We start from the raw sequence: 19,808 nt of genomic DNA, 5'->3' as shown, positions 1-19,808 counted from the left end.
AGTTGTCCATAACAGTTTGTTCCTGATGGTTATTAATAGAAGGTGCAAAGAATATAACAGCTTGGAAAAGATACTGAGTTCCTACCTGTATTATCTGTACACTTTCATATGATAGAGTAATATTAGCTGAAGTCCTGACAATTTTCTTTCATTTTCAAAATGTATACTGTTTTCAATCAAATGCTGCCATATTGAAAGATGATTTTTAATTCTTCATGTGGACTCTATCAGGAAGACTGTTATAAGCAAAAAAAATAAGCAGGATAAAAAACAGTTACCCTCCGAGCTGCAAGATTTCCTGCCAGTTCACTGACTCTTGATTTTCTTTGATTTGCTAATTCTTTTACAGAATTAACTCCATCAGAAAACATGCTGATTAGTAACTGAAGAGGAACCACAATGTCTAGTTCAGACAACACCTAAGGAAAGACAATAAATAAGAAAGCATTAGTTTCAAGTTGGATCACAAACACCAGCTACTTTATATGCATTTTTGTAACAGGATCCTCAGTTCAGCATGTTCTGTGCATTTAATTTTGGGATTCAATGAAGTGAGGTGCAAGCTTAGATTTCTGTTATAATCAGGGCAAAATAAAACAGGCACTTTCAAAATACTTGTTGGCATCCACTTGGTGCACCTTGAGATCCATTTTATGCACAAACACGCAGGGGTGTGAGGTTATTCCATAAAAATATTTCTGTAAAGCAGAAATATTACCAATACTTGAATGAATAACTATTTTTTTATTATTCCTTAAAACTGAGTTCCTTTTTTTATTCTAAGAATCTGGTCAGAATGGTAGCCTACAGGTGTCAGCATAGTGACAGGACTGTTAATTGCACATCACTTGGAGAATATTCCCAATCTATTATGCCACAATTACTCAGATAAATATAAACTCATTTGTACTTGTCATTAAGAGTCATTAATTCAAGAAAAATCTAAAAAAACATGCTTTACTTGAAAACTCTGTATACCTATAAACTTAAAATTACAGTCAGGTAAATTGGTCTTTGTAGAGGCTTAATTAAAATAACCCTCAGCAGGAAAGAAGCAATAATGAAAAGTACAGGTATTACTCAGAGGTGCTGTGGAAAATTTTATATCCTTTTTGAATTTACTGCCCTCAGCTGACATGATTATCCTTGTAGCTCCCTGTAACATTGGGTGAATGCCAGTTTTGTGGGCAAATATAGCACAAAAAGGGCGAGAGCAGCAGAAAGCTTGGTGGGTATAGAGCTAGTCTAACCCAGCTCTCCATATGCAGAAACAACTCCAGCTGTTTCTGGAGTCCGGAATTAATTTTGGAATCTACAGACCAATTTCTGCTGAGACTAAAAAGTGATGCTGTAAAAAAGTCAGCCAGCTGAACGGCCCTAAAGACTCAACCGACAACAAAGGTTTTCTTCAAAAATGGTTAAAGAAATTCCCAGGCTTCCATTCTTAAAGAATCACAAAATCGTTTAGGTTACAAAAGACTCCCAAGATTACCGAGTGCAACCCTTGACTGATCCCCACCTTGTCAGCTAGGTCATTGCTCCTGATGGGTTAGCAACACTCAGGGTCTGTCTACCAACCATCCTTATATTGGCGCTAAGCAAAGGGCAGAAGGGGTGCATCAACTTCAGGAAAGCAGATTCTTTTTCTAAATTATTTCTATTCTATTTCAAAATTCAGCTGTTTCAGCATGACTTGTCCAGTGAGGACACTTACATGCAGCCAGAGCAACGCCTGCTCTTGCACAGAAGATGGATACCCTGTGAAGCGACAGCTAATAAAGCCAAACATCTCCTCCAAGGAGAAAGGGAGAGGACAGAGCTCAGTGTCAAACATTTTGCTGAAAAATAGAACAAAAATATAGCATCACTGAGTTAGCATGGCATACACTGTGTGAGACAGAACAGAAAACTGGTAGGAAGCTAATCTTACTTGCAGCCTCACCCTCCATGGCAGCTGAGCCAGGCTGCTGATACCACCTGTCCTGACTGTGCAAGGCCATCTCTGAATTTGGTGATGCACCTTAAGAATTGACATCACATATGCCCAGTTTCATTTGATAGCAATATCTTTTCCAAACTCCAATGCAAAAACTTGAAAATTTCTCATATCACTAGTCCATTATTCCACATTTGCACTAAAAAATGTTTACAGCAATACCTACAAATATGAACTTACAGTCAGTTTCAGAGCCCTGTCATCAGTTAAAAGGCAATGTGAAGTTCTACCATCAAAGTAATAAACCAGCCATAAAATTACAACTATCACCAATCTTATTCTGCGGTTTCCTTTGCTCAATAGGGGAAGATATTAGCAAACAAATACAGCTCTGCCAATCCCCACCATTTCTCATCAACTGGACAGGAGGAGAAAGATGGTCCTTCCAACATGCTGCAGGAAGCACACTAAAAATATGCCTTGCTCACACCAAAGAAACATCCACGTAGTTGGCTCTTGACACAAAGATACAGTGGGCAATAAAAGAAAACTTTCCCAAAGCTTAAATCCTTTAGTCTAAACATAAGATACAAAAACAAATCTGAAGCATGCACTCACTACTGTCTATTGCACACATAGGCATTTTCATTAGTTGTCACCATCTTACAATGCTGAAACCCTCAACAAACATATGCAAAACCAGAACGATTCCAGCATATGCCCACATACCTCAGCACTTCCCGAAACTCTTTCAGTTGGTTATCGGGCACTTCCGTCCTTATGGCTTCCAGCCATTCTGGCATGATGCACTCCCACACCGACTGGTTTATCACGTTGTATGGAATCAAGCAAAGGATTCGATTCAGCCCTTCTTTTAACTGGGTTACAGCACTACATGATTTGTCCCAGTATCCACCAACCTGTGGGTATTTCAAAAAATCATACCGATGAACAACATTTCTAATCCCTGTAACTCGCTCAGTATCTCAAATTTGCTCAGTGTGTTGCAGCCAGGAAATTTTGGAGGTGATCATTAATAACTTCAAGGCAGAATTTAGAATTCAGCCATGGAGCTGCATTGCTTTTTCCTCTAATTTGACTAACAATACACAAAAGCCTTGTCCAAGACTTAAATGAAGTTTGCTCACTTCCAGGCCATGATTCAGTGTATTATTATTTGTAATTCTCAAAAAGGCACAGCTTTATTTGGTCAAACCTGCAACATCAATTTTTGGTCTGGGCAACTTGTTACAGTGCTGGGTCTTTACTTCGAAAAACTTGGTCTGCACAAGGTGTTCTTTCATGGGTGTTTGTTTAGGAGTTTTTGAAGAAAGGGTCTCAGTGATGTAAGCAAAAAAATGCTTCCAAGTATGTAAGTATTTGGCATACAGAGATTAATTATTCTAACTGACCTCGGCTCACATCTGCTGTTCCTGACTAATGGCTCTAGAGATGCCTGCTGTTTTGGCAGCAATTACTGGTAGTCTCAGCCAGCAAACTATTTTTCCTTCATTCATCACAGCTAATTTCATGGCTATTTGTCTTCATGTTCAAGTGAAGCCTTGCAAATCTGGAAAGTTTTTGGTCTAGTCTTTAAGTATTGCAGTAGGGGGTAACAAAAGTCAAAAGAAGGGTTGGATCCAAGAAAAAAAATCTGTAAGAGATTACAGCATGAGGTTCAGTCCTTCCTTCTCCCCTTAACCTCAAAGCCATGGTCTCTTTTGTTCAGTTTCTAACATTTGAAGCATCCATCCACCTCTCAAATTGCCCCAGCTGAACTACAAGCCTCCCAGCAGCAATGGTTACTGAGTAAAACATGCCCATGCTGGTCTGCACATGTACAGCAAATCCCATACATTACATCATGAAAAACCCATGATGTACAGCTCGTGTCTGATGATGCAATACATCACATGGAGTCTTTACGGCCCTTCCAAGTCTAGCCACTTAATTTTAGGAAACAAGCCCAACATGTCCTCTGGAAAGGACAGAAAAATAAAGTCTTACAAAAAGCATGACTAAGTGGTGCTTCATAACTAATGGACAGAAAGAAGGACTTTTTTTAGAATTTGCACCAACAGTTGCACTCAGGCACCCTGGATAACCTTCCAGGTAAATCTCTCTCCATCAGCAGCAAGGCAAACCATGTCAGACTGGGATCTTAACACTCAGATTAGGTCTCTGAAGTTAGCATCAGTGTTCCCAGAATTCCCTTCAGTTACAACTCTGTGATTTCATAAACCTTAATTCACAGCTGCAGAAATGAAGTATGCAAAGAGCAAAGAAACATCACTAAAGGACAGGCTTATATCTGGGAGTAGGCAAATGACACCTTTTAGCGAAGACAAGTTTGGGTACTTCAGCAGCATAATGAAAATGTGCAGCTATCAAAAATACTGTATTTTTCAATACCTATAATATTCTTCCAACCTGCCTTCACATCAGTGTAAATAATGCCTACTTTCTAACACAGTAAAACTAAAAATGCTGTGAAAAGGAAAAATTTCCAATTTCCACTGCTCCCTCTACCATTGAGATTTCTGTCTTGTCAGAGCTGGGAAATAAAAGGTGATTTTACTTAAGACCTTAATCTCTGTAGCAAATAAGGGAGCCTTCAGATAAATTGTTCTTACCCTGGCAAACTCCATTGGCTTCGGCAGGAGGCACATAACCATGACATCAAACCGGACATCACAAACAGTCTTCAGCCACTTAGTAACAAACTGGGGCTTCAGCTTCTCAACCAGGCTTCCAACTTCATCATCCATCATGTAAGCTGTAGAGTGAAACCACTGGAACACCATGCTGACCAGCCTTGCTAAACTCTCTGTGGGTGTATTCTCACTGGGCGTGCAAAGGCTCACCTGGAAGAGAGAAACACAAACCAACTTTCATTTCTAGAATTAAGAGTGGGAAATTTTTTGTGTACTAGATTTTGCATATTCTCAGAGTTATGAGGATGCAGATTACATAGGAGGCAAATTACATGATCAGTTTTAAGTAGACGTTAGTACAGGACAATTGATAAAATATTTCCTAACTATAAAATAACGATAAAATGGGAGAGAAAAAAAAAAAAAAGGCACTGAATTTTTTGTTTACTTTCAACACCAAAAAAAATCAGTACAGAGTGCTTTGACAAACTTTTTGATTTGAACTTTAAAATTACTTTTAATTTCAGAAGGTACTGTAAATCTAGTAAAATATATGATATACATACACACATATAAGATGTACCAGATAAAAAGACAAGTCAAATCAAGAACTTCAAAAATTCTGCAAGAAAATGCCTACCTAATGTAATTAGTGATCTTCGCAAAAAGATTCCAATCTTGAATTTTTGTCCTCATTTGGGGCATGAATATGAGTTTTAAGTCCTCAGAAATTCCCACTAATGATTAACATTCTTCACCTCTTCTCCCCTCTCTCTAAAATGATACCTGGACTGTAAAGCTGTCACAAATCTGAGACCAAGCTTCTACCCCAGTTCACAGACCAGCACACTGCTAAGCCCTTAATTACCTGATGTTTGAGCTCTTGGTACCCTCTGGGTACAGGAGATCAAGTTTCAAGTCAGGTTGCTGAACTGAATGCAAAGAATGGCTGACAGGAGAATTGAGAAGCCCCTTCAGCCACCTCTCAGCTATTCGTTGTCTTTTCCTTGTGAAAGATGCACACTCGGCACTTGGCATCCTGAAACTGAAACTGGTGAGCACTGCCTGGCAGCACGTGAACAACAGAGCAATGTTTGTGCCATATCTGGAGAAAAAAAACGACAGCCCTCCTTCCCAGAGAAACCAGAACCCAATTTAAAAATGTTTTTCCTCCGTGATTTTTCTTGAGATGGGACAGCTATCAATCCTCCTGCCAATTCAAAGTACAGTCTTTTACTTCATTACAGGTTGAAGTTAAGGTGTTGGCTTCCTTGTGCTTGGCTCAGTTCAGCATTAACTCAAAGGCAGTATCAGCCAGCAGCCTTTTTAAAAGGAGCTCTTGACCCCTTATCCAGTTTCTATATGAAAGTTAGTCATTTTAAGAAGAAAAACAGCAAGCCAAGATTTCTCTCAACCTGTGTGCTCATCTCTGTCAATACCCACTACAGAGAGATCAAGGGATTTTACAGGAATAGAATGGAGACATTGAGTTCTTCCTCCCTACCACAGAAAGGTACACTTTGAATGTCAGGGATGAGGCATGTACAGTGAAACATAACCTCAATTCTACTTCTGGAAATACAGACCTTCAGTCTGTGTAAAACATTATTTGATACAGAATAGACAGACACGGCACAATAAAAATAATTTAAAATAATAGATGTCTTTAATTCTAAAACAATGTTAAACAACAAAATACACAAGATGTCAGTAGAATATAAAGTTTATTCTTGTAAATAAACTTGAAACTGCAGAGCAGCTCTTTTGGCACTACGGAATTCCACACCTACCACCCTGCCATCTAGAGATCCCATCTCTGTTTAGACAGTGGATGAGGGGTCCTGCTATTTGCCCACCTGTCACTGTGTGACTGAAGAGAGCCTGAGAGGAAAGGTGAATTGGAAAGAGCCTGAGAAAGACAATTCTACTTAAGGAGAACTGCAGAATGCAGTTTCTGAGGATCTATCAGGCTGCAGCCTGGCCTGCTCACGATCTAGCCAGCAGCAGTCCTGCTGTTTTGAAATAATCTCTGGTAGCTGCTGTGGGGGTAGAACCAGCAGGGCTTCATTCTGTCAACCCACACCAGGTGAATGAAGTAGACTGACTGACACAACTTAACCAAGCTGACTGCACAAAGGAACAGCATCCTACTAAGAATCTTCCTGCCTATTCAGAGGTAAGAGAGAAAGCTCTGCTTCCAGAAAGTGATGTTAAAAGCTGGAAGGGGAAAAATAGATTTTTAGGGGCCTGCCTTTTAAAGTTAAAATAATGGCACTCACCAGGGGGCACTTGTGAACAGAAGCTGATGGCAAATAGAAAGTCAACTAAAAAACTGAGAGTGAATAATTCTGTTATACACTTTGTAGCAGACTCAGAGGCAGTCAGCAGCTCCACCCAAACTAGTTATGAAATTTCCAAGTCTGGTAGCTTCATAGGACAAATTTTTGCTTACAAATCAGAATAAATCTCTAACTAAAGCCAAGAGGTGAGGGAAAAAAATAGAGGTAAAATAGACTTCAGAAAGTAAAGGAGAGGCAACCAAGAAGAGAGAAAAAAAGCAGGAATTTCTTACCAAGAACCATATACCAAACTGGCTCAGGAGGCGTTGGTCATGCTTGTCATCATCTTTATTATCAAAGTCTGTGTTGTCCAGGGAGTGATGGGAAGAGGAGAGGCCCATCTGCCTCCTTCGGTTGAGCTCATGCTCCCTCTGCTCTGCATGAAACTCCGCTTCTTTCAGCAAGCTACAAAACAGGCTTGTGGTCAGTGAATGCACCTTTCCTGCAGCGGATACAGGTTTCTAATCAAGACTAACTAGATGTTGAGCCATACGATGTCATCACTTTCCTGAAACAAAATAACATCAAATCCTAGGATTCCAGGCTGACTTCCTCATCGGGACAACACTCACACCTGAGCCACCCTCCACTACCCAAATTATCCCAACGAAATTAAAATCCACCCGTGCACAAGACCCGCAGGCAATACGGGCACCGAAGCCCGACCCTGCCTCGCACCCACGGCTCGCAGTACCTGATGACGGCTTCCACGGTGCACACGAGCTCCTCGGCGCCGCACTCGCGGGTGTTGATGGGGGGCGGCGAGGTCTGGTACAGGTGCGTTTCCGCGGCCGCGCCCAGCTCGCTGTGGTGGTTGGAGTGGCACCTTCGGCAGTAGCGCACCGGCCGGTTGCCGTGGCGGCCGCAGCAGCCCGCCGAGAAGCACGTGACAACCGCTCTCCTGACGTGGGAGCTGCAGTTCTGGAAAAGAAGAAAGGGTTTGTCAGGCCACAGGTCAGCAGGAAATGGAACCGGACACAGGGATGAGAGGCAGCACTAGGCAGTGGCTCAAGTGTCGGCAGTTTCCAAAATCGCTCTGTCTGAGCACAGCTGTTGCAATCTCCTGGTGCCAAACATCACTGACCTTCCAGAAAGACAAGTTCAGAACTAAATGCTGGGCCTGGACTTAAATGTCATAGCTGCTCCTCTTCTGAAACACCAAACTGACATTTAAATCATTAACCTCAACCTCCTGACTTGGAGCAACCTCTAAATTTTACAGTAGTTCTCTTATCACCTGCTTATGCTTCAGAAGGTCTTTTTAAGTTACAGGAAGCAACAGATGGATCCTTACAAGTGCAAAAAAAATGCCGCCACCATGCCACAGTTTATGCTATGTAAGGATCTGCCTTATCATAGGAAACTGTACAAGCCTTTGAAATAAGCACCTGAAATTTCTGCCACCTAGTAATCCAGCCTAACAGAAAAACTTTCTTTGCCACATGAGAACTGGAATATGTTATACACTGTATTCCTTGCTATTAAAGTCTTATCAAAACACATTAGCTGGTATGTACTGCAAGCAGATTCTTTTTGTCAGCAACCTTTTCAGAGCCAAGCACTGAAGATTTTCAGTCCATGTATTTTTAAAAATACACATTTGACAGTATGATTTTTGCCCAATTTAGGATTAATCTAAGACTTGAAGGAGATGAGAAGATATATAAACACTTAAATTTAAAATTCATCTCCTGTTCTATCCTCCTCATAAAGCAGAATTATAGAATACAAACAGAGCTCTGCTGCACAATTGGATTGCTTTACTAATTGCCACTTAAACTAAAACCTACAACTCCAATCAACATCATCAATTTTAACAAAAAGAAACCTGCTGCTGCTGAAATATTTCCATCCACCAAAAAATGCATTCATGGATAAATTGTGAAATTTTGGAATGGTACAAAGAAGAACGCACTACACAGTAATGGAATGACATTACACACAACATCAAATCATGCCCCATCACACAAATGGCTGAATCTTACCTTCTTCTGACATATAGCAGAAATTTCAGCTGTAAGGGGAAGGCATACAAAACATGAACACAAAGCGACCATCTTTGTGGTTTACTACGGCAGCCAGGGGAAAATGGACATCCTGCAAGGAAGTCTCAGGGCTAAACTTGTGCGTCCAGGTACTACTGAAACCCCTCAGCTTGCATGACTGAGGACACCGTACACTCAGGCCTATGGCTATTTCTACTTTGAAATGCAATAACAGCCTTGGTGCATTAAGGGTGGTGTGCTCTGCAACCCATCCGCCTTCTGCCTCACGGACAGACTTGTGAAAGCACGCCTTGCACACACAGCGTGCTGTGGGACACGGCTCAGGTGGGCCCACACTGCTTGTGAAAGCTCTTGGCATAAAAGAGGAGTGAACAATGCCAAAGCAGCCACTACGTCTTGCCCATAATTTCAGAGTGAAATGTTTGCAGAGTCGACCTGTAAGCAGTAGCTATTTGAGCTGTTGCCCTGGCAACATATGATTCAGTAAGTTTAAGGGGCTGATTAAGAAGATGTGCTTCCCTTAAGTAAATAAAACATTTTTATCTGGGTAACATTTCAGCTAAAAGCAGACAGCAAGAAAATCTCAACTGCTTAAGAATTTTCAGTTTGCAAAGCAAAGAGAGAGGCAGTGTCTTCATTCTATCCCTGGAAGGGTTATTTCAGGTAATATGCTGATTAGTCTGTCAACACACTTTGTCTGCATTCTAGTAGATAAGAAAATATCAGGTTTTCTCACTGGCCAAAGGACATTGATTGGATCAATGACTGGATCATCAAAAAATATTTTACGACCTTTTCTGATAATCTTTGCAGTCTCGTGTTACAGATTTTCAGCAGCTTTTAGAGCATTCAAATCAGACCCAGATTACTGGAAGAACTAGCCCCATTTTTTGGACAGCGCAGTGGGACACAAGTACTTTATAAAAACTTGGCTCCAATTGTGAATGCTTCAAGATTTGAAAATCTCTTCAATTGTCTCTGTTTTCTCACACATAAAGAGTTGCATAGTATTTCTGGTAGAGGATTAGTCAATTCTTCATAATACTTTTAGGACAGCAGCATTAAGTACAAACTACTTTAAAATAAAAACAAAACCCCAACACTTTTGAACAGAATGCAGCAGTTCAAGTAACACAGTATGGAGAAATATCAGCATAGCTTTGTGCAATTATGATTAGTTTGTACCTACCCTTAAAATATCTCTTACCTTGTGGCAGAAGAACATCAATCAACCATTCACTGTGATCTCTGTAAAAATGTATATATAATTAGCTTTCTTTTTATACATATATATACACATGGATTTATTTTTGCACAGAGGAAATTTAGATAAATCAATGTGGTAGGAATGCCATTATTCTGAAGCTGCTTTTTTCAAAATGTAGTTTTATAAATTGTAGACTGGTTTACATTACATCTCTTTGTTGTGCTGTCTTACTGTAAATTACCACTTTGATGATGTTGGTCACCATGTTCAAGGTTTTCAGAAATTACGTTTGAGATCTAAATTTATCAAATTAAAAGAGTGTGTCCTCTGAAAGTCTGACAGGTAAGAAATGATAGTGAAGAATAACAGACGAATGTAGAAAAGAAACCAAAGTACCAGTACTGTTTTCTCTGAGTGTCCTTAGAAGCTATGCTTCTTCCAAATTCAATTACTTTTTCCTGCTTTAACTCAATGATGACGTAAAAACCTAAGGTGAGATGTAATTGCTTTTCCCACAGCCAGTGTGATTTAAAGTTGTCTGAAATTGAGGAGGAAAACACTCCTTTAGGTTCTGAGCTATCTGTAACCTTGTCCATTTGAAGTAAGGACTGGCACTGACTGCAAGTATCAGTAGATTTTGTTGTATACTAATGCAAGCCAAAGTAGCAATTTAAAGGTAAAAAAGTCAACCAAAAATGAAAACAAAGTGAGCTTATTTTATTTCAGGGTACATTCCTTCCCAGTACTGGCCAATCCTGGATCAATTTCTGTGATCTTTGCTGCTTCCTGGTATATCTTAGAGACCAATCTGAAATACATGCTACAAAACATTAGCGAAAGCTCTGTAAAAGAACTTTCACTATAATGTTCAGTTTCAAATGACAACTAATGGATGAGGACAAAAAATGTTTCATAAGCACAAGCTGGTTCATTAATGAGGTTTTCCTACCATAGTCAATGCATCCCACAGTATCTCTTCTTGCAGAGATCTCAAATTAAAAGCTCTGTTAAAAGGCAGGTGCAAATGCTGATCATGTGGGGTAAATATCTGTAATCCTTATTCATATTCAGTGGTAGTGTGCTCCATATATTTCAACAGGTTTACCTATATGAATTATATACTAATCATACTGCAAAAAAGCAAAACTACAGAGTTCTGAACTCTGGAGTCTGACAATATTTATCTTTTTTGAGCTCTTGGTTTACCTACCCTGCAATTCTTTGGCTGCATTCTTCACAAAGATATAGGGGAGGTGGCTTATCACCCAAAGCCACAGACAGAGATGGGTCAATGCACATCTGAAACATGGAGAAGGAAAAGGATTAGCATCTCTGCTCATTGAAGCTTGCTGAAAAAGTTCAACATATTAATGCTAGGACCTAAAATGTAACACAGCTTTGATGTGTGTTAAGAGCATTTAGTAATGAAAGAAAATACTAAGCATGTGGCATACAAGATCTCAATCTATTTCTAACAAAGACAGGGATGTGAGAGCCTGTAAAAAAATATGACATATTGCAGTACCAATATGATCACTTTCTGAAAGACAAGTAGGTTTTGTTATATACTCACATCACATATTCACTATACACCGCTACTATTTTGTCCCCAAAAAGCACTTAAGAGGACCCATTGTTTAGGACAAGGTAATGGAAAGGTCTAGATTTTTCTGTCTCAAAAACGCCAGCAAAATCTAATTTTCAGTCATCACGGTTTTTAAGTATAGAGCACAACTGCAGTGACAGAACAAAGACTCACAGTTCCCTTGGCAACATAGGTCCAGACTTTGTCTTGCATTAGCTTTTATCCTTTCACATAAGTCAATTACAGAAAACAGTTACAGTTAACAGCCAGTTCCATGCACATTTGTTCAAGTGTTTTGTACTACAAAGGAAACACTGAACAGTAGTATGCATACACCACATCTTAACCACTGATCACTCTTACTCCACTGGAGTGCAAGACTTTATAAATAAAGACAAATACCTCTTTGAATGTTTCTCATCTTTGTTAACCAAATCATCTATTTAGGACAGGCTGCATTTTTCTGAGTGATGACTGATCAAAACTGGTTCTGTCAAAATTAGGCTAACAGATCACTCAAAAATATTGAGGTACTTAATCGGTAAAGCTTGAAATTGTACTTTAACATTTTACTCTATTGTGTTATTAGCCTGAATCTAGTGATCACTACAACATGAAGCACCTTCCAGCATTTTTCCTGTGAGAGAGGAATCATTGAGAATGACTGGAGTGGGCAAGAAGGTGGTCCCTTGCAGGACTTTTGAGGTAAGTGCCATCATTATGTCCTATCACAGCCTGTGGAAAAGGCTCACTGCAGAACTCTTTGACTAAAGAAATTATATTAGTATACAAGTCAACGCCAGGAAAATTGGTTGTACCTACATATTTAGATAGATACAAATTAATTAATCAGTACACCTAACTGCAGTATGTTCTGGACTTGGGCTGCTGTTCTTGCCTCTGCTACCAAATTGTTCTGTGAGCCTGGTCAAAGTTTTTCATTTTCACTATGCCTGTAAACAATAAAGATACAATTTACCTTCCTCAAAGAGGGCTGCAGAAAAGGTAAGTAAAGCTTTGTTGCTATTTGCTTTAGGACACATTCCAAGCAAAGGATCATAACCAGAGTAGGCACATTGCATGAGCTCAATCAAGGTATCAAGGTGAACATGTACCTACAGAATACACAGTAGTATTTGTGCACGTATTTAGACACATGTGTGTGTGTGTGTGTGTGTGTGTGTTCAGGAACACATTTACATGGATTAGCCAGGAGCCAGCTTAGAATTTTATAAAGTACTCTACAACCATCACCATGTTTAATTTCAAGATTTCTCACAGTAGCTTCAGGGAAAACCTCATCTTGCTTGAGGCAGCCAAAGAACATATTCACAAAGGTGTGGCCCCTTGGTGCCAACAGGCTTTGCTGATCCCTTAGCACCTGCTTTTGGTCACCTGCACACCACCACAGCCTGTGGCTGGGGTTGAAGTACAACCTCCCCTGCTCCAGAGAGCTAGGTTTGGCCCCCAAAGTAACAGCAGTACCTTCACAGCGGGTTTGTTAATCGCATTATGGCATTCAATGTGCTGGCAGTGAATAGGATTCCAGGCTGCAAAACCAAAACACAGCTGATTAATAAATGAGAAGAGATATTTATATTCTTTATGTCTAGCGGCCTCAGTTGAGAACACGATCCTCTTGTACTAAGTACTATACAAATACAAGTATGATACAAATAGCCATTCCTCAGGAAGCTTAATAATTACAATAAACAACCTTGAACATACCTGCCTCCTGACTTATTCACAGTATAATTAAATGAACCATGGATTCAGAGAGAAAAAAGTAAGAAAATATCATGCAACTGCAGATAATACTCATCCCATTCTGGGATATATTAGCAAAAAACTTACATATAAGGGAAAAACCCTAGTCTATCCAGTACTAGTAACAGTTCAAAAAGAATCCTATCATGATTGGTTTACAGACCTGCTTGCATGGAAAAAGTGATGCAAAGCAGTACATGAAGAATTTTTTTTTCTTCTAAATAGTCAAGAAAATTTATTAACCCTTCCTTCAATGGACAGCTTTAGAACAGATCAGACAAACTTCTACCGGGAACATTGAAGCTGCATTTGAGTTGGTCTAGGGTTCTTCTAAGGTTTCTTCCAACCCTTGATTTTCATAATTTAAAATGTTACATTCTGGTCCAAAAATTTTAAAAGTGACCAAAACCTATGTCATATGACAGAGATTATTTGAAACAAGTATAGACAGACAAGCAGGAAAAGCAATGAGTTGCTGCTGGACAGTCGCCCCCGCAGCAGCACTATCCCATCAGTATCTCTGGGGAGTCTGGCAGACAGAGGACTTGGTACCATGAACCTACTCCAGCTGCATTCCTGACTATGTCCCCTATTTTCATCCTATAATCAACCTTGAAAATTTATCCACTGTACTAACTGCACCTGACAGCACATGACTTTTTTTGACAGTAACAGCCAGATAAGAAATCTTAGCAACAGCAGCAGTGTTAGCACCTGGCAAACAAAAGCAACCAAAGCAGTAATTGAAAGGAACAGAAAGCAGAACTGTTGGGAGGCCCAAGCAGCAGTTTCACAGACTATTTGTTACAAACAAGATACTTATTTCTTCTCCTGTTCAGGTTTAGTTAATATTGTAAGACAACATATTTACTAGACATGATCTGAGTTTTTATTTTTCATAACATCTTTTGAAAATGCAGATAAATGGACACTGCATATTGTTATGAAAGTACAGTTTATCAAACAAATAGAGTCAAAATCCATCATAGAACTGTAAAAAGGTGACTTTAACACTTATCATCATTTATTTATTTTGGCCTATACAAAACTAGCTGCACTGACCTGTGTACTGAAGTCCTCTGTATTCACTGATTGCTCCAGGGGGTTTTAAATTGGGCCAATAATGAAATAACATTTGTACTGCTGGAGGTTTAACTTGAGATGGTCCATAGGCTATGACATATAGCAAATCCTAAGGAAAGACATGTACAAAATGTTCATTTTTGCAAGGTAACACACCACAATTCAATATATTGTACTTCTGTTCAAAGATAGCTGAACACACAAAAATAATACATTCCATGCCCTAAGAAACTTCCTTTGTATGCTCTTAGAGACAGATTAGACGACCAACTTGAAAGCTTCTGAGTTTGATCAGAGCATGCAACAGCAACCATCCATCCCACAGTGTACCAACAGAGCAAAATTAATTCTCTCCCTAGTCATGGAGCAAAGAGGTGAGATAGAGATAAATAAACCAGATGCAGAGCAGATTCAGAGAACAATACTCACAAATAGTTCTCGTAGAAGTCCAGTCCCTCATGAACTGAGAAGCCTGCTCATTATTAAAATTTCCACTTATTGGAGCCACAGCCACATAGTACATAGGAAACAGAGCTCGTTTCTATAAAACATGGAACTGCCTCTGTAAACTAAAAATTAGAGGGACCTTCCTCTCCATAATCCAGAGGGAGGACTGGATATAAAGATCATTTACAACTTCTTGGCATATAGTCACTTCAATTTTCAAGCCATATGGTTTTTATTACTACTCAAGCACAGTCATTTCCACAAAGTATATGTGATCATAAACTTACTTTCCATACTTCTTGCTTATATTTCATGAGACACTCCAATAATTGGCAGTGATACACTGAGAGAGAAAAGACAGTATAGACTTAACATGGACATGGAAACTCAGGCTACAGAAGTTACATAATCAGCCGACTGGCTTTGCTTTGTCCATCTAGAACTCTATGCCTCATTCAAATATTTTTTATTTTAAAGAGCTTGCTAAAGAATCAATACCACAAGAATCATCACAAAATATAACAAACTGAATATTAATAACTTCTTTCTGACAAAAAATGCAGGAAGATGATTACCATGAGGGTACAGCTTTTTGCACAGCAATGGACACCTTTTTCAAACACATCTAGTTGAAAAATACCTGCTGATTCACTAAAACTTTGTTCCTCTGTCACAGTGTAAATGGGTATCTTGTCATTTATCTTGAGGCAGCAATGGAAGTCATATGTAACAGTATAATATTCCCACATATACAAAAGGCTATAGGAGCCACTCTGTATCAAACAAACATGAGAACCAAGTGAACTACTTTACATGTCTGACTTCCCAAAAACCACAGGGCAACTTTTTGTCTGACGGTTTGAACACAGAAATCACAAAAAAACAAAGACAGAACATTTAATGAAAAAACTGACTTCTGCAAGCAGCTTTTAAAAATGGCGTTCTGCTTTTATTTACCTGTGTTAACCAAGTTAGAATGATGTGACACTCCTCACACAATGCAGTGTGGGGTTCCTCCACACACACACCATCTACCCATCCACATAAGACAGGAGATAGTTGACAGCTGATGATTATGCAATGTAACAGCTCACTGGGATTAAATATTGTTTCAATTTGGTTATGTGATCCCAGTGGTTTAACAGGGACTGCCTCACTTTTGTTTAGATACTCATAATTACATGTAAGTTCATTATACTTCCATTAAGGCTGTAGCCAGCATTACCTGTCTTCTTTAGAAAAGCAGTACCAGTTGTCAATTCAGTGATATTTGAATCATAGTTACTATGAATTTCTGTAGTAAAGGCAAGTAGTATTTCTCTCCAACACTGACATTATACGTATCAGCACTATATTCTGATGTCAAACGTGAGATCAGGGTCTCCAATCCTGGGCCAAATCCTATTTCTCCATCACAAAGGGATCTCTTACCTACATAAGGATTATTTGCATGATGTTCAGAAATTCCAGTTTTGACTAAAAAAATAATTTTTTATCCTGTGGTGGAAAACAACACCATTTTTTCCTATATGAAAACTTTTCTGATTGCATTTGACAATACTTGCTGACTGATAGTTTCTGAATGAATGATATACCATGTTGCATGTTTACACATACCTGGGTTTGACGTGTACTGCATTGCAATCATCAGCATTGATGATGCAGACAGATTGACATGTGCTGGAACACCTTCTCGTTTTGAAGATCCCACTTAAAAGAAAGGAAAAAATAAACACATTTTCTATTGTAATCGGGAAATCAGGTGAGAATAGCACACAACAGATTCCAACTCACACAGATAAAATTCCTAAGGTGCCATGTCATGAAAAAAAAAAAAAAAAAGTGGAAGAGAAAGATGGCTAGGTGTTGATGCACCGAGCGCACACCTGGTTTTCCAGATCAGTGTGACTTCATCCCCAAATTGCATCAAGTTGCCTTCTCAAGCCCTCTCCTTCAGAACCCACAGACTGGTCAAAATAACATCGCTTGTACAGCCAAGTGCACCTAGACCTTGGATTGCAGGAAGGGTGAAGAGGAACTGGAGGGTGAGATGGCAAGCCTGCTGTTGAGGCATGCCGAGGAAGGGCTGGGGCTGGTGATGCTGCTGGGCAGGGCACAGATTACTGCTCAGGGAGCACCTGCTGAGAGCTCAAGTTGTAGCTGCATACCAGAAACATCAGTCCCATGGTTATGTGAACCGTGCTGAGATCATGATGAACAGCAGCACTGAGTATCTTTCACCTCACACAGAAAGTAACTGGAGTTCCTGGTCTCCCAAGAAGTGAGTTACTATTAAATGGTATATATTTGGAAAAACCCTGCAGAACTTTTATATGGCAACATGGCTTTGAAGGCAAGCTCCTACACAGAGATGTCACAAGTATCTTTCCACCCTCACAGCATTCCCCCAAGCCTGGCTGCCAGGACCCAAATACCAAGCATTTGGGATAGAAGTGCAGAACTGTAGCTACCAGCTCAGTGAGCTGTTTTCATCCCTCCCATCTGGCTCTCCAACTGCTTAGACAATCTCTTGCATCCTCCCTTTTGGTTTGAATCAGAACTAAAGGCTAAGGGAAGGAAAGGTTCTGCACTTGCCTTACAAAGGAGCATATAACTCCCGGCAGGGAAAGACAAGGAGACTAATTAAAGAACACTCAAATAGAAATAGAGAAGAGAAAATGGACCATTTCTCCCTTTCTGTTCTCCACATGACCCAACATTACTATGGATCTGTTCACTGCACTTCATTCATTTTATTTTTTAATGTTATCCATGCAAATAAGCACACTCAAATTATTACAGAAAGGTGTATTTTTATGGATTTAAATTGAAAAATACTTGGCAGCTCTAACTGGGCAATTAAATATAGCCATCAACAAAAAAGTAGGACACAGTACTAGATTAGTAAATTTTAAAAGCAGCAGACTGGTTTGATACAGAAATCTCACCAAAATTGATAGAGAAGAAAGCCAGTATGACAAATGCAAATGCAAGGATTCAATCTCTGTCAGGGGCAGTTGGGGAACAACATCTATTTAAGTAAACCAAGGATTTGACTCAACCAGTTATTCTGAGGTATAGTTCTACAGATCTGAGGACAGACAGGATAAGTCACCACCCTCAGCTGTTCTTTAACAGAAGAAAGGTTAGGTTACAGGAGTGGGAAAATAAGTTGTTTAATTAATGCAAAATTCTGTTCTTAACACAAAGAGGACCTACTGCACATATATTATTATATATTGCTAAATATATCTTAGCAATTTTGATTTGCACACTGTCATTAGATGTGTCAAAGTTAATAGAGAAAACCTCATTAGGATGAATAAAAGTGAATATTTTACATGGAAAAACTGAGGTCCAGGAGATTTAGGGGACTTTTCCAAGATCATTGACTAGTCAGAAAATACACCTGATACATTTGCATTAAATATTAATCTCAAAACACTGGACTATACTTCTTTCAGCATCTTCTGCATGCTTAAATGACATTACTCTTGATCTCTGTACAAAAGTTGTTCATGCTTTTCCACAAAGAGCAGGAATATAGAGGTAAGGAAGAGACATTCTCAAAAAATCACAGAATGGTTGATGCTGAAAGGGACCTCTGGCAATCATCCTGGCCAATCCCTCTGCTCAAAGGCAACCAGAGCAGATATCCAGGCAAGTTGTGTTTCAAGCATCTGCTAGGATGGAGAATCTGCAACTGCTCTGGCAAACTGTTCCAGTGTTTGGTCACGCACAGTAAAAGGCTGGTTGGTTAAAACTGACCTAATATTGGCCCTAATGATTCTCTCTGCAGAAAATGGTTACATTTCTCATTACTGCTGAAGTCCTATCAAGCTTTTTGTCAGGTACATGGACAAGCATTCAGAACACGCCTCAAGACCCACACTGAGCAGGGACTATGATGTAAACAAATCATGTGATCTCTTCACACAGGGAAGGTAAAAAGAAAGAAGAGGAAAAAAGGTAGGGACCATCAGACTCAGTCCTAACTGCTACAGATAGGAGACTCTACAGGCACAGCCATTTAGTATAGAACTTAGAAAGTGCCAAGAAAACAGACAGGAAGAAAATCAGAAATTCACCACAACATCATCACATTGAGAAAAATCACACTCATACATCCAGATATAGTCCAGATGCAAAAATTATGCATGTTGCTATTTCATCTATTATTTCAGGAGCAGTTTGCCCATTGATTCTGTATTCAAAACTCCCACTGCTGGCACTGAAAGTTCTATGAGTCTGAAAACAGTGATTTCTTAAATAAACATCACACTTTAAACAAAGGAAGAATTCACACCAAAACACAGTGCAATAAATAAATAAAAATTATAGAGCCATTTCCCTTTGAAAATAGTCACATGAAATTATTTTATGCATGTAAGGAGATGGATGTCCCATTACAATTCTATGACAGATCAAATTTTGACTTGTACAGTCTGATACTGTTATGTACCAAGACAGAACAATACTAGAATGAGTTCTACTTACATATAGCCATAGGGAGAAAAGATGTGCTGAGATACTCTATAATATCCTTGTGCAGAAATGGAGGAAAGGTAGCTAATGTTGAAATCATTGTATAGGGTAAGGTACTCAAAATATCATCATTGAGAAAAGGAAGTAAGCATGTGGTAGTGTAAAAAATTGATTGGCCAAGATCTGTTGAATAAAATGAAAGAAATACAGAATCATTACAATGAAAACATAATTACGACTATGCACTTTCTTGTTTACAAAACTAAAAAGAATAATTATATTTGAATTCCAGCTTTCCT

At 39.2% G+C, this 19,808-nt stretch overlaps 1 protein-coding gene across 2 annotated transcripts in view; it reads right to left on the bottom strand.

The window, feature by feature from the left end:
• Window positions 1-19,624, bottom strand: part of LOC121332507 (protein unc-79 homolog) — an 89,978-nt gene extending 70,354 nt beyond the window's left edge. Inside the window, exons 1-14 of one of the 2 annotated variants that reach the window (XM_041398012.1) lie at window positions 19,522-19,624; window positions 16,642-16,734; window positions 15,312-15,367; window positions 14,557-14,686; window positions 13,213-13,277; window positions 11,353-11,441; window positions 10,143-10,183; window positions 8,915-8,943; window positions 7,624-7,850; window positions 7,163-7,334; window positions 4,570-4,800; window positions 2,666-2,856; window positions 1,715-1,838; window positions 279-419 (exon numbers count right to left, since the gene is read on the bottom strand). In XM_041398012.1, coding sequence (XP_041253946.1) covers window positions 279-419; window positions 1,715-1,838; window positions 2,666-2,856; window positions 4,570-4,800; window positions 7,163-7,334; window positions 7,624-7,850; window positions 8,915-8,943; window positions 10,143-10,183; window positions 11,353-11,441; window positions 13,213-13,277; window positions 14,557-14,686; window positions 15,312-15,367; window positions 16,642-16,734; window positions 19,522-19,609 — 1,677 coding nt within the window. In that variant the 5' untranslated portion in view covers window positions 19,610-19,624. The remainder of the gene's footprint in view (window positions 1-278; window positions 420-1,714; window positions 1,839-2,665; window positions 2,857-4,569; window positions 4,801-7,162; window positions 7,335-7,623; window positions 7,851-8,914; window positions 8,944-10,142; window positions 10,184-11,352; window positions 11,442-13,212; window positions 13,278-14,556; window positions 14,687-15,311; window positions 15,368-16,641; window positions 16,735-19,521) is intronic. The other variant, XM_041398020.1, reaches the window with a different exon arrangement.
• Between the last annotated feature and the right edge of the window lie 184 nt (window positions 19,625-19,808).

Source organism: Onychostruthus taczanowskii, unplaced genomic scaffold (genome assembly GCF_017590055.1).
Source record: "Onychostruthus taczanowskii isolate IOZ18803 unplaced genomic scaffold, ASM1759005v1 scaffold1, whole genome shotgun sequence".
NCBI lineage: Eukaryota > Metazoa > Chordata > Aves > Passeriformes > Passeridae > Onychostruthus > Onychostruthus taczanowskii.
Note: the sequence above shows the minus strand (reverse complement) of the source record. Positions and strands in the feature narration are given on the sequence as shown.